Below are 14687 nucleotides of genomic sequence, written 5' to 3'. Positions count from 1 at the left end.
GTAGCCAGCCCAATCTCCAGAGCCCAAAACTTGTGGGGTGACATCAAAAATTCTGTTTCTGACGCAAAACCTAGAAATGCAGAGGAATTGTGGAATGTATCAACTGTCCTGGGCTGGAATACCTGTTCACAGGTGCCAGTAATTGGCAGACTCCATACAACACAGACGTGAAGCAATTCTCAGAAATAATGGTAATGCAACTAGATATTAGTGCAGCATTCAGTAGTAAAGTAAAGCAAAACCTTGAGACATTTTTCAATTTATACAAGTAAATGTTTGAGTTTGTAAAGAAAAATGCAAACACTAATATTTTTTTCCGGTTTTAACGAATAATGAGTCAAACTGAAAATGATAATGGTAAAACATATGTATTCAATATTTGAAGAAATATATGATAAAACAGATGAAAAGGTATCCAGCAGTAGCTGATCAGTAAACACATGTTAAAACCGGAGCTTTGAGACTAAAACATATGTATTCAATATTTGAAGAAATATATGATAAAATAGATGAAAAGGTATCCTGCAGTAGCTGATCAGTAAACACAGAGGGCAGCATGGGTTTATCAAATAAAGATAGATTTATCAGAAACTACCAAATAATGTCACTAAATTTACAATCTATTTAGGGTAAGCAATTATTAAACTTACGGATGATGCTTTTCGAGGGCTTAAACATATAGGATGTAGAAAGATGATATTTCACTTAATAACTCAAAAATGTGCTGCTGCTTATCAAGATGGTTGTCCTGGTTGCTATGGCTGTCATAAATCAAACAATACAGTATAGCAACAACTGTACATCAGAAAGAACCACTAGATGGCACTAAACTAACTAAAATTGCCAGAGGCAGTAGCTTGCATTTCAGTGACTTAACAGTATCACTTCTTGGAAGCCTGTCACTGGTATTATTTAAGCAATATGGTATATGGTAATATTATTTAAGCAATATGGTATATTCATTAGGCCAGAGAGGTATACACCAATAATCTATTATGACCACTGACAGGTGAAGTGAAAAAAAACAGATATTTTGTTACATTAGCACCTGTCAGTGGGTGGGATACATGTATATTCGGCAGCAAGTAACATTTTGTCCTCAAATTGCAGTGGTCAGTGGTCTAAGGAAGTAAAAATGGTGAACGTATGTATGTACATCTGATTCTAGTGAAGTATTGATTGAAATGATAAAAGTTAACACAAATGGGAGATCAAAAACTACCTGTGCTGAACTTTATTTGTTTAGTCTGTACATATTTGTTACAGAAATATCTTACACAATAGAAATCATAAGCTGTTATTTTGTCACACAATTACAAATGTCTGTGGTCCATGTAAAATCAAGACTCTCTTATAATTAGTTATTTCACACTATAATCAGTAAAGCGCTTATTATTCCTATGAAGAGGTTTACCTGCTGATCAGAAGAAATGGATAGTCTAGTATGAGTAGTAACATCTCCTAGAAGCAATCCATAGTCATAGTTGACTGTTTAGGGATATAACATCAGTGAGCATTTCAACAGGTTTTCAGGAGGTATAACACAAAGCAAAATTAGTGCCATGTTGAGCCTAAAGCCTGAAGCATGCTCAAATTTGGCAAACAAATCGCCAGGCGTTCACCTTTGTTGCCAAATCTGAATGTGCCTCAGGCTTTAGGCTCGACATACCACTAATTTCACTTTGTAGTACAGCCCTTTGGCCCCATCACACGGACACACAGGAACCAACTGCTGAACTGCCACAGGGCTGCGTTGCTGAGCATTAGAGGATGTAGAGGAGAGGGCTTTCCTGCAGGACCTCTTTGCAGAGAGGCCAGCAGAGGTGTGGTGGCTGGGTGGAGTGGGTCATTTAAAACATGACTGAAGATCTGAAGTGGGCCTGTTTGACGGTGTTGTTGTTCATGCCCATCTTCAGCTGCCACTTCGACTTCATCCTCTGCACATACTGCATGTCCTTCTGCTGCCGCAGCGAACCCAGTTTACCTGAGACACAAGAAGCACATAGACCTGAATTAAAAACAAGGCAAAGCTGAACCCAGAGTGAAACATACACATCCCATGGTTAAATTAAATGCAGAGTCTGAATAAGTAGCACATATACTGAAACAAATTGGAGGCCCAGCAGAATAACATGCAATAGCAATTAACACATGGCTCCATTACCTCCATCTCCTCCCCAGCCAAGGGCTCGGTACTGCCTGAGAACCCGGCCCACGGCATTCTGGTTATGCGCCAGAACCACAGCTCTCTGGTTGCCAAACTTCTGCTTGTAGTAACGCATCAGGGAGCGGTGTCCTATCTTGGCACCTGGTAACAAAGCCACAAATATGAGCCACCTAATTTATAATGCAGTGATTATGTAAACAGAACTACATGCATGTCTCTTAACAGGTATAGGTATGCTGCTTACAAACCCTTCCTCCCCAGCTGTCCAAATACAATTTTCATTTTAAAGGTATCAATACCATTTTCATTTTAAAGGTATCAATACCATTTTCATTTTAAAGGTACCCAATGCAGGTTCATTTTAAAGGTATCAATACCATTTTCACTTTAAAGGTACCCAATGCAGGTTCATTTTAAAGGTATCCAATGCAGGTTCATTTTAAAGGTATCCAATGCCGTTTCATTTTAAAGGTATCCAATGCAGGTTCAAGGGTTTGATATGCTACTGGGCTCCCCCTCCACAGTACTATTGTAAAGCAGAAGAGCTTGATCAGCTGGAGACTTCACTCACTGTCGTGCACAACTGACAGACTGAGGAAGTCATTTGTCCCCAGGGCCATTGAACTGTCCAACGCTTCACTTAAGGGTAGAGGAGAGATAGACTTCTCTGCATAGTCTTGTCTGCCTCTTCACCTTCTCCATGTTTGTGTTTGTACTGTCTAGGGCTGGGACAACGCGTTGACGTAATCGATGACGTCGACGCAAAATATGCATAATGTGTGCCGCTAAATATTTTGAATTTTACACCTTCAGTGTTTCCCATACGTTGACTAATCATTGAGCTGTGCTTTTCACGCACGCAGCCTTTCCTTGCCCCGGCCACTCTCTCTTGTAACGAGCCCGCTGCCCCTCCTCTGCATGTGCATTTAATATTCACGATTGTTGAAGGAGTGTTGCCACATAGAAGCACTGCATAGAACACGATGGGCTAAATTGCTATTAAATCCGCTTAGCATCGTGACCATGCTGCGCAAATTTGTTCAAAACTGCTGCATTAAAGTTAACTCTGCTAAGGTCTCATCACAACATAGTAGCCTACATTGAGGAGACCAAACTAAGTTAAGTTATGCAATCAAGCAGTATCTCAAAGCTAACGTTAGGATACTGTTCGGATGTCAAGTTTAGCATGCTTACTTACATCTGCTTGTCAATTTCACTCATGTAGGGCTCATTTTATTGACTCTGAATGTTTGCAAAATCCCAATGTAAATGGAAAAGTGTTTTCCAAGACTCAAAAGTGCTTGTCCCAAGGAGAAGTAGGCTACGAACCGTTATTTAAACTAACTACGTTATGAATTGCATCCACACATCAGCAGCGTTTGCAGGGATTCCCTCACGAACGTCAACTTAAAGTGACAGGCACTCAATTATACCTATACACTACTGAACTGAACTGAATGCAACCTCTGACTAAGAATGCATTACTTTGCACTTGTATAGTCTTTTATTTTGGAATCTTAAGATCAATAAACATATATTCCAATGTTAAGGAATTCATGTTTTTTCATTAAGATATGTAAATCAACATGTATAAGTTGCTATTAGTCAATTAATGGGGAGATAATCGATAATCGAATTGAATTCGAATCGGACTGAAAAAATGAATCGTTAGATTAATCGATGCATCGAAAAAATAATCGCTAGATTAATCATTTAAAAAATTATTGTTTATCCCAGCCCCACTAGTCGCCCTCACACTGTACAAGTCAATTAACACTGTTCTGCTCATCTACCTCATGTGTACTTCAACCTTACAGTTACAATAGTATTATTATTAATACATGATCATTGCCCTGAACTGCCTTGCACTATATTTATTTTTAATATTAAACCTCAGTCTATACTGATATTGCACTATCCCACCCTTTCAAGTGTATATTGCATCTTGCTTGTGTCTGTTGAGGGGTCCACGACCATGGCACCCTTGACAGGGACAACAAGGAAGCGGTCATCCTCAGCTGTATTTGTATATTACTTTTTCTGCTGTACGTGCATGTTGTGTGTGATGTCTGTATGCTACTGAGACCTTGAATTTCCCCTTGGGGATCAATAAAGTATCTATCTATCTATCCTACAGTTGCAGTGTTTGTATTTTACACAACTGGGGTAATACGACTACGAGTTAGTTTACCATCAAAATGACGTCAAAGCTGTTATATTAAGGTGAAAAACTGGCAGAGAATGCCTTTAAGGGATATCCCATTTTGCAGGGAAAGATTTCAACCACTAGTCTCTCTAGTCTTTCAGTCATTTCAATTATTGAACGAAGGTTCAGCTCCACTTCCTGGAAGAAGTGGAACTGAGTGCAGAAGAGTGAATGTGTACCTGAGGGTAGCGTGAGCTCCAGAGTGTCGTCGTCAAACTCCACGTTCTTGTCATCAGGCAACTCTCCATCCCTCATCTCTACATCATCGCCATCTTTAGCGTCAGGATAGCTACTCCTGTGACATTCACATAGGAACACCGCACCACAATCAGGACTGTTTGTACACTAAGATATAAACTCTTACTTATGAAGTCAAAGTCAAAGTTATGATGTTGCATTACCACTCAATTTAATTAGTGGTGGATGGAAAAAAAATGTAAAGGAAGAGTTATGCCTCTCTCTCATGTCACTCCCTCAATAAAATCTTCAATGCAACACCAGAATCAGCAAAAGAAAGGAATCATTTCAGTGCAGTTCAGTTACTCTTCCTCAGCTGAGGAAGTGAGCTGTGTTGGCAATAACAATGCTTATAATTTCTTCATGTACCCAATACCCATTCACTGACTCAGCTTGACACCACCAGTGCGCTACTTCCTCGACTTTGACACGCACTCTACGCCGCTCAGTACCTGAAATCATAGAAGTCTGCAAACTCCAGCGCAGCGTCTCCGTCTGTGAATAGTTTGCAGTGGCTCTTATCCACCATGTGGGCCTGCACCGCCTCCGCAGAGTAGAATGACCGGCCCTTCTCATTACACCACAGACACACGTTCCCGACTCCCACCTTCTCTCCTGGAAACACACACACATACCAGGAGGTCACAGAGACACCTCAGAGGATGAATTTAACAATTGCTATTAGTAATCCCGTTTAACAGGCATCCTACTGTATAGAGACTTTAATAGATGTGTTCCATTCTCTAATGGTAGTCTGTCATTCACGTCACATAAAGAGTAAAACAGATCAGTGTTATTTTCATATGACAGTCTGCTAATTGAGGGTTAGAAGAAACTCCCCAGAAACCACCAAGGACTGAGCCAGCCTCCCTACCCAGACTGAGCCAGCCTACCTACCCAGGTAAGCAATGAGTCCCCGCAGGTTCACTAGGTACTCCACATCGGGCAGGAAGAAGCTGTGCACTTTAGTCATGTGGGCCACGTTCCTGCTGATAGAGCGCGAGTGGTGCTTGCAGAACAGGCAATCTGTGACTGGAATGGACCCAGGGATAGGCTCAGGCTTCTCTGACAAACCCTCCTCCATCTCCTCTTCTGCCTCCTCTTCATCATCAGCTTCCATCTCTTCTTCGTCGTCGTCATCATCACCACCGTCAACATCCTCCCACTCCTCTGCAGGTAGAAGGGAAATTCAGTATGCAAACATAACTCTGACAGCATACAGCTATGTGGTGCAAAGCTGTGCTACAAAGTCAGGTTATCAAAAGAACTTAATAAGCTTCAATTATTAAGACACATTATACAAAGCACCCAGAAGTTAAACATACTCTGATTATCAATATATATATATATATATATATATATATATATATATATATATGATTATTCTGATATATATCAGCATGTATGTGTACTGCTTGGTGTTGACAGTAATGCTTAGTACCCTGCTGTGCCTATTAACCATATATAGTTTGGGGATGAAAACCGATCCCACTATGCTCTTAATACCTTCCTCATCTTCTTCGTCTTCTCCCGCTATCTTCTTTGCCTGCTGTTCAAACCACTGTAGCCGTGGGGGTTTGTCTGGACGCAATCGGTCCTTCTTCTCGGTAGATGTGGCTTCAGAGGGTGTATGTTTCTGTTGCTCCTTCAGCGCTTGCTGCAGCGCCTCGTTTTGGGCATTTTTATCCAGCTCCGCTCCCTTTTCTAGGTTCTTCTCGTTCATCCGCTGGACAGTTGCCTGAGCAGCAGCCAGCGCCCGTTTTTCGGCCTGCAGATGTTTATTGGATTGAAGGTGGTTGGTGTACGCATTAGCGCTGTTGAAGTGTTTGTTGCAGGTGGCGCACATCTGCCCACTGCCGTGATCTAGCTGATGCTGTTGTTGCTCGGCTGCTGCCCGCTGTGCCATCACGCGCTCCTGGAAGTTCTCGGCGGTGACGGGGGGCATGTCGGCCACTTTGCGCTTCAGATTGTACCGGTGCCAGTCGGTCTTGTAGTGCGCCCGCTGCACATCACCATCGGTAAAAGCCACCCGACAGCTTATACAAGTGTATGACATGGTTGCCTTGCCTGCTGGGAGGGGAGAGTGTGTAAGTAAAGACTTGGTAAACTACAATGACGTTACTTTTATGGTAACGTAACGAAGTAATACGATCCACTTCACAATCGTTAATGTCACACCGTCGAAGGAGTCAAACCATTAAGAGGGCTTCTCTTTGGTCAAACGCTGTCCACCAGTCTGTCTAACCCTATCCATCTAATAAATATACAACGGCCGTTAACACCGCCAAAAATACTCGTAAACCTGACTGTTATTAACATGTTCTATTAGCTGCTAACTGATGTTCGATTAAGAACAACGGCAAGATCAGCAAAACGTTCCCTTCCTAAAGAAAGTTAGGATAACCTCATAGTAGTCTGATGATATGGTAACGTGTTCTTCATTGTGCGTCTTCAAATCATTTAATACATCACATTTTGCTGTGGAAATATACGCAAGTCTACAGAGCTGTCAAGACTACACACAAGGGATGCGTTATAAAAACCAATTAGCCAGCTAGCTGCTATCGAGCCAGTCAACTGTTGTGGTATCAAGGAAATGTTAGGTCATGTATCATCTATTATTTACGTATTTGACAAGGTCTGCAATAAGCAATGCCGTGAGAGATATCCTACAGGTAACAAGAAAAATATATATGTCACACTTACCAACAGCAAAGTACGTAGCAAAACAACTGGCCAACACGAGGGGAGTGACGTTAGCAATGACCTTTGACTGGGTGCTATGTCAAAATGCTTATGGACATGCTACAGTGCCACTCAGTGGATCGGAAGGTTTCCTACAACTCCCCTCTTTATTGTCATGTTATTAATTTCAAGTATAACTGCATTTCACTACATTTATATTTAAACCAGCATACAAAACATTTCAGATTAAAATGTCCATATCAATGAAATTACCTTTTCTGTGTATTTAATAAAAACACAACTGCACATTATTCAGAATAATTCAGTGTCTCAGGACATGTCTCATCTTTTTCTCATCACTATTATTCAAACCTCAGTCTACTTTTGAGTGTTTTCCATCAAACAAAAGGTTATACATTTTGAGATGATCATTAAGGACACATCAATTTCTCATGTAAAAGTGTTAACATCTAGCATATCCTGCCTCATGCCAGTGTGCCATTTTAAGCATTTCTTCAGAGGATGTCATCCGAACCTTGGTGAATCAGTCAACACCATTAGTACGACATGCTGATGGCGTTGCTTTGTCACAATTAATCGTGGCCTGAGGGTCACCGTTCACTACGTTAATTAATATGCACGCACAAACTTTCCTGGAGAGGAGACTGCCACTGTGATTCACCACTTGCACACATCTTAGCCCCCTCCTCACAAGGGTACATTTCCCACTGACTGAGTCACCAAGCAAAGCGAGCTGCAAGTTTCTGCCAGCATGATCGATGTTGTGCACAGGTTCCCATAGGGCAGTGTTTCTCAAACTTTTTCAGACCAAGGACCACTTCACCAATAAATAGAAACCTCACGGACCACCTACTGTAATAGGTGTAGCTAAAAAAAACAGTAGACCTACTTCAACAGTATATTACACAATAGGCATACTCACTGAACAACCTTGCTTATCGTCTTGGCACCTTGCTTATTGTGTTAGAGGATTCATATGATTTAAACTGGCATAGGTTACATAGACAGTGTTGCAGAACTGTTTGGATTTACATACAAGTTGGTTCAATATTGCAAACAACTTATTGCAAACTACTTATTTTATCACGTCTGCCCGCGGACCACTTGGGATAGCTTGCGGACCACCAGTGGTCCCCGGACCACACTTTGAGAAACACTGCCATAGGGGAATAGAGATGGGATGAAACCAGAGATCTGCACCACCAAGGAGCTCTCAGGCACAGTCTAGCAGTGGCATTACTGGGGTTCCACCAAGGAGCTCTCAGGCAGTCTAGTGGCATTACTGGGGTCCATGATGCTGCACTACAGCACAACCAGTGCCAACTTAGTCTGAGAGAAACTCTTCCATCTTCAGTTTACTTTTGAATTTCAAACTTCATATTTGTGTTTAAAGCAAACAGTTGTTCTGTAATATTGTGTATTCTACATTTCCACTGCAACTGCAAGGGTAAATATCTATTGAAACACATCACAGTCTAGTTATGTAATGCAGATGATGTACAGTGACATAATTTAAGTTTTCTAAGAACATGATAGAACAGGACATTTTGGTAAAAGGAGTTATGTTTTTTTATTAGTCCATAATTTGTATCTACAATGAAGGGACACAAGCAAAAATAACCGACGACTCCATGAAAAAAAAATGAAATAAAACAAAAACAATTACATTTATTATTGATGCAGTTTTTCCATCTCTTTTTTTTCTTCTTAATAAGCATTTTTTTTCAGTCTAAAGAAACTTTACAATATAAAGTAACATACAAAGGACTGTTTATTTACTACACAAGACACTCAAGTCCCTAAGACAAGGATCCAAACTACCCTAACATGAAATACAAAGCAAACTGCCGTGAGACTGCTTCATACTCTCAATACTGCTTATTGTCGGAAAGAACAATGAACGGTGCAGGAGAAATCATCTACGTCAGCCTCCTCCATCACCCCATCCCACCCCCACACATACCACCTCACCCCATCCCACCCCCACACATACCACCTCACCCCATCCCACCACGAGCTCTTCCTAATGTTACAGTATTGTACAGCATCACAAGAGAAACACAGAGATGGCCAACAGAGTGACTGTTTTACATGTAGGACTGGGGGAAGGGCGGAGACTGAAATCTATACAACAGTATCTCAATATAATAACATTGAGGAGAAACAGTCCCTCTCTTTCTTACTACTTTTTTTTATTTTTTTTATTTAGAATGAGGTTTATTTTTTCTTCTTTTTTTGTCCATTTTTCATTTTAAATAGATAAAAATCCTTCATAGTAAAGTCTGCAATGTGTGGTCCCTTACTGGTTTAAAGAGACGATGTCCTGTTTGCCCATGCACATCAACACCACTTTCTGTTCCCTGTTTACAGTGTTCCTATTGTGGTCAAGCAGAAAGCATCCAGTCCCGCAGTGAGTGTAAATCGAACACTTAATTCCTCTACCCTGATTTACATCCCAGTTTGAATCAGGTTTGACACTGCTTCAGATTCATAGTGTAAATAGACTAGTTCTACCATTATCAGGATTGGATTTAAATTTCAGACATTCAGGCACACTGAATTACGGATTCCTGCTTGCCCTGAGCCCACAATATTTTTATTGCCCCCACCCGCTTATACTCTACCATAGCACAACAACAACTCGTCCAACCTGGAATAGGGGATGAGAGCACACCGTCTCTTTAAATGGAAATATGGTTACTTCTTTGTACACCTTTCAGCGAGATTTGAATCTATTGGTAGTGACTGAAATATCAAAACATGTCAATGATATCAAAATGCATTGTACATTATTTACAAAAAAAAAGGAAACAAATTGACAAAAACGCATGTTTGTGTGTTTGTGTGTGCATGTATAAGGGGGTTTGAGGTTGAGATGAAATTTAAGGTTCAGATTGGGATCCTCTCTCTCTCTCTGTGTGTGTGTGTGTGTGTGTGTGTGTGTGTGTGGTGCAAAACAGCACCAAGGGCCAATCTCATTGCCAGCTGGACATGCAAGGCTGCATGAAATTATGTATTGCATGTGGTGCAATATAGGCCCAGCCACTTCCAACTGGCTGTTCGCCACCTCCACATCAAAATTATAATGAAAACAAACAAAAAAAACACAAACACACGCTTTACTTAAATACACAGCAACAAACACTAAAACAGGAGCAAAAATGATCAGAAGTAGAGAATGCCAAAACGGGACAGGAGTATAGTCCAGTCATGTCAATGCCAAAGGTTGATAGGGCCAAAAGAGACCCATCATTTTGCATTTGTAGAGAAAAGGTGCTGATAACATCTCGAGGGTGATTGGAGATCTTGGAGGATCTTGGGAGGGGTGGATGGAAGTTCGGGTGGCGGTGTCAATTTGGGGGGGGCCAAGGCTGGGTTCCAGATCTGGACAGGTAGGTTCTTCTGCTTGAGCTGAAGGTTCTGGTTCCCCTTAAACTGAGACAGAGCCAGCTTTATAGAGTACATGAGTGTGCCAGCAGGTCAGTCATCAGCACGCTCTCTGTCTGCTACCAACTGGCCAGCCATGTGTCTCATCACAGTACCATCCACACAGAGAGTCTGTCCGTCAGTAAAATCAAAATTCAGAACGGTACTGGAGGGACACAGCCGGCCTGAGAAACAGAGACCATAGAGAGGACCTCCTGCATCTCTAGTGGTCCTGGGAAAAGCTTGCATGACAGCAGCTTCCATCCCAACGATTCAAAGACAGACAGCACGACATGTAAGCTGGCATTACCTTAAGTATTTACAAGCAGGAGAGGCAGTGATGTTTTTTTTTTTTCGTCTTTTCTTTCCTTTTTCATTGACAATGTCGATTTCTCTGCAAAAACAAAGTTCTTTTTCAGAGCTCTTGGGAAATTTAGCCTCCCATGGATGTGGTCAGCCATTTTCTTTTAATAACTTATTTTCAGGCACTCAAAAATTGGAGCAAACAGTACCTTGACTACCTAAGCAAAACAATGAACCAGACAGTAATTTATATAAAAAAAACACATTGAGGGTTAAGGACATTAATCTAAGTCCAGCTGAGGTTTGATTGGTCATCCAACCTCATGATCACTAGAGCTGCGACCATAGACTGAGCATGTCCTCTGCACTATCCCTGGTGAGACCACGTCTGTCTTTGGAAAAACCTTTCCCAGATCCTCTCTGTCTGAAACCATACTGAAGACTGAGCCTATGAGATCTTGATACTGGTGTGAATCTTTCAGAGGTATATCAGAAGTGAGATATTTACATTATGTACTCTTACGTCCTGATGGGTAAACAGGCTGCAGAACACACATACACACACAAAGACAACAACTTTATGATAAAGAGAATACAACAAAACAAATTGTACATCATGCTCTGAATGGCGGGGGACAACTGAACGACATCTGCCTTCCTCTAAAAACTGAGTCTAAAAAAGATAAACAGTACCATTAAAAATGTCTTACACTTGCTTTTAGATGGGGGGGGGGGGCCTTCCTTGTTTATATTTCACATGGGTGTTGCAGTGTATGTGAAAGTCTGTGTGTGTACACGAGTGTTTTTTTTATGTTTTTATGGGCTTCAGGGCAGAGGTATTCTGCACACAAAGGAGAGGTAAACATTGATGCAGGCCATGTGGCTCTTGGAGGTGTCTATGCTGTTTAAAAGGGGGAAACCTCTGGCTTGTGATGCACATGAACACAGACAAACTGCTCCCAGCTCATCAATAAAGGGATGCTTTCACCCTCCAAATGAAACTCACGTGTGCTGAGGATGCCGCTTGGGGGCTCACAGTCTCGCTGAATTAAACTGGTTGGGTGAGAATAAATGGCAGGTAGCACAGGTAATTCGGACTAAATATCTGGCAGAGACAATAAAACGATGCCTAAACGTCTGTCACCGTGACAACTGCAGTTGTGCATCATGAGTGTGTGCTTGTGTCTGGTCATTGTCATGGTTGCTTAGCTATGTCATGCCCATCAAAGGGAAATGGGTTGGGGGGGGGGGGGGGGGGGGGGGTCTAATAATCATTATAACAATATTAATAAAAAATAAAATAATATTCATAATACAATACATACACAGTATAATGAAAAATATGTCATTGCCAAACAACTTCTTTAAAAAATGTACACAATAAAATGGGAGGGGGTGGTGTTAAGTTCAGACATCTTCCTCCTCCTTCTGTGTTGAACTACTGCATCCAGAGGGTCATACAAAATAAGAAAAAGAAAAAAAAAAAACTAAAAATCAAACTACAAAAAATATTACAAAGTGAAGAAATGCAGACTGAAGCAAACAACAACAACAAATAACACAATGAAAGCTGGGCAGTCTGGCATTGGTTGGACATGCTGTGCTGAAGACTCCTGTCTGGTCACCTCCCTCCATCTCTCCTCCACAGTCTCTCTCTCTCTCTCTCCTTCCAGGCCTTACAGTCCTGGGCCCGTGAGGAATGTGGAGATGCTGGGCGAGTGGTCCGAGTGGAGGCTCTTCCGGTGGCTCTGTCGCTGCTTCCTCATGCCACCACTGCTGCCACCTGTCCCCACACCCATGCAGCTGCCGCTGCCGCCGCCGATGCCACCAGCGCCCATGGCGCACACGGTGGGCAGCGAGGGCAGGCCCAGGGACTGTGCTCCAGGTCCGTGCTCCATGGGCCTCCCAGGGGACTGAGCGCAGCAGCCAAAGTTCCACCGAGCGGGCAGGGGGGGGTAGGTGGGCAGAGGGGGGTGTGTGGAGTGTGCGGCCAGTGGAGAGGTGTGTGAGGTTTTTAAGGAGGCGGCGAGGTTGGGGTTGAGTTTTTTTTTTGTTTTGTTTTTGTTTTTCGTTTGTAGAGCCAGGGATGGCGGGGTGAGTTGCAGAGGGGGAAGGGGGGCAGGATCAAAGGGGAACGGAGCCATTTCAGCGAAGGGGTTAAAAAAAACAACAACAAAAAAACATAAAAACAAAGAAGAAATAAAAAAAAAAATAAGAAAAGAAGAAAAAAAATCAGACACTCATCGTCATGTTGGGTGAATACTGAAAAGAGAGAGAAGGGGAGAGGGGGAGGGAGGGAGAGAGATGAGAGCGAGCACGCAACAGTGTGAAAACATTACACTAGGCCAGTTTCTGGTCCTCCCCAAACTACAGCAGAATGCAGAATTTAGTGCAAGTTGCTTTTCACACTTTTTCAGTTTTCCTTGGTTTTCATCTATATACTGTACATTGATGAATAGGGAGCTAATGCCATCGCAGAATGGCAGTCCAACAATGCTGGCTGCTGCATGTGTACATTTAAAGCAGAATTTCCACACATTTACAAGGGTCTCGTGCAAATATGGCTAAGCTTGAAGAGGGAGGGGGGCAAGGGTGATGGGGAAGGACGATACATCGGACAATCAACTAGACTGGCCTTTAGTTACTACTGAATGCTGGTTGGCTACGGCATGTTTGTGAGAAGCAGTGTGGTCCATGCTGATTGGCTGTAGGTCCCACTGCTAGCAGCTGACTGGCTGGTGCAGTAGCATGGCTCATGGGAGCAGCCATATGAATGGAGGGTTTCAGGAAGGGGTGGACTGGAGGGCGGGACTAGGGGCAGGCTCTACTCACACTTTCACTTTGGAAGGGGTTGAGGAAGTTGCCGCCCATCTCCCCGTCATCACGCGGGGTGCCCGGAGGGTTGTTCATGCCCCCCATGTTGTTGGGAGAGTTCTGGGAGATACAGAAAATGAACAGGATTTAGGACAGTTACATCTGTCATTGTTGTATCTACCAAATGAGTCATGTGAATAATACACTTCATTAATGGTACAGTTTAACACTGCTTGTCATTTTACATCATTACTGGTGGAGAGTGAATGTAACGCTATGACTGTGACACAGCTACAAGTCCTAATGTTGATTGGTTTGTGTCATTTGTTTATTTGGTTGTGTGCTCCCAGAGGTTTCTATGTACCTTTGGCAACCCATCCATATCTCCAGAGCCTGAGAGAGAGGAGAGAAGGACAGGTTAGAACAAGTCAGACACAGAACTAATTCAATAACTAATCAGACCCCCTCAAGTAATCTAGTAGGTTTGAAGGTGATTATACAAGAGGCTACACTCTTTGCCAGAGAGTGACCAGTTCCTATATGGATTATTAAAAGTTGTCCATTGACAACTGGAGTTTTCTGCTCTAAAACCCCTATGTATTCTCAGCTCAGGAGTGTGATAGTGGCGCTCACCTAGCGATCCGTTCATATGGTGGGGCTCCATGGGGCCCATCCCTCCCATGGGACCATCAGGACCAGGGCCCATGGGGAACTGTGAGAGAGAAAGAGGGAGGGAGAGAAAGAATGGAGGAGAGAGAGAGAGGAAGGGATACAAGAGGGGGGGGGGAGCAGGGGTACAGTGTCTTAATCATGTGAATTTCATGTGAA

At 42.5% G+C, this 14687-nt stretch overlaps 2 protein-coding genes across 3 annotated transcripts in view; both read right to left on the bottom strand.

Moving 5' to 3' along the window:
- Window positions 1-1206: 1206 nt before the first annotated feature.
- znf622 (zinc finger protein 622) lies at window positions 1207-7449 on the bottom strand. Of its 2 annotated transcripts, none has more exons than XM_042099315.1 (7): window positions 7317-7449; window positions 6117-6677; window positions 5508-5780; window positions 5063-5225; window positions 4553-4668; window positions 2165-2308; window positions 1207-1984 (listed from the first exon to the last, which is right to left on the bottom strand). In XM_042099315.1, exons 2-7 carry the CDS (start codon window positions 6664-6666, stop codon window positions 1851-1853), a joined length of 1380 nt encoding a protein of 459 aa, XP_041955249.1. In that variant the 5' UTR covers window positions 6667-6677; window positions 7317-7449; the 3' UTR covers window positions 1207-1850. The 2 variants fall into 2 exon arrangements, with proteins under 2 accessions (XP_041955249.1, XP_041955239.1); XM_042099305.1 differs by having other exon boundaries at window positions 6117-6680; window positions 7317-7425.
- Window positions 7450-11603: 4154 nt separating this feature from the next.
- zgc:110158 (uncharacterized protein LOC553590 homolog) overlaps window positions 11604-14687 on the bottom strand; it is a 32388-nt gene continuing 29304 nt past the window's right edge. Inside the window, exons 5-8 of the mRNA XM_042058243.1 lie at window positions 14493-14662; window positions 14224-14252; window positions 13878-13979; window positions 11604-13307 (exon numbers count right to left, since the gene is read on the bottom strand). Coding sequence (XP_041914177.1) covers window positions 13278-13307; window positions 13878-13979; window positions 14224-14252; window positions 14493-14662 — 331 coding nt within the window. The 3' untranslated portion in view covers window positions 11604-13277. The remainder of the gene's footprint in view (window positions 13308-13877; window positions 13980-14223; window positions 14253-14492; window positions 14663-14687) is intronic.

Source organism: Alosa sapidissima, chromosome 1 (assembly GCF_018492685.1).
Source record: "Alosa sapidissima isolate fAloSap1 chromosome 1, fAloSap1.pri, whole genome shotgun sequence".
NCBI classification, from domain to species: domain Eukaryota; kingdom Metazoa; phylum Chordata; class Actinopteri; order Clupeiformes; family Clupeidae; genus Alosa; species Alosa sapidissima.
Note: the sequence above shows the minus strand (reverse complement) of the source record. Positions and strands in the feature narration are given on the sequence as shown.

What these genes read in the sequence shown, in the direction of transcription:
- znf622 (XM_042099315.1), bottom strand. Translation starts at nt 6,666, where the DNA reads ATGTCATACACTTGTATAAGCTGTCGGGTGGCTTTTACCGATGGTGAT. An exon ending in AGACGAAGAAGATGAGGAAG is followed by an intron (nt 5,781 to 6,116) that starts GTATTAAGAGCA and finishes TTCTACCTGCAG; the next exon opens with AGGAGTGGGAGGATGTTGAC. An exon ending in GGAGCTCACGCTACCCTCAG is followed by an intron (nt 2,309 to 4,552) that starts GTACACATTCAC and finishes CTTTGTTACCAG; the next exon opens with GTGCCAAGATAGGACACCGC.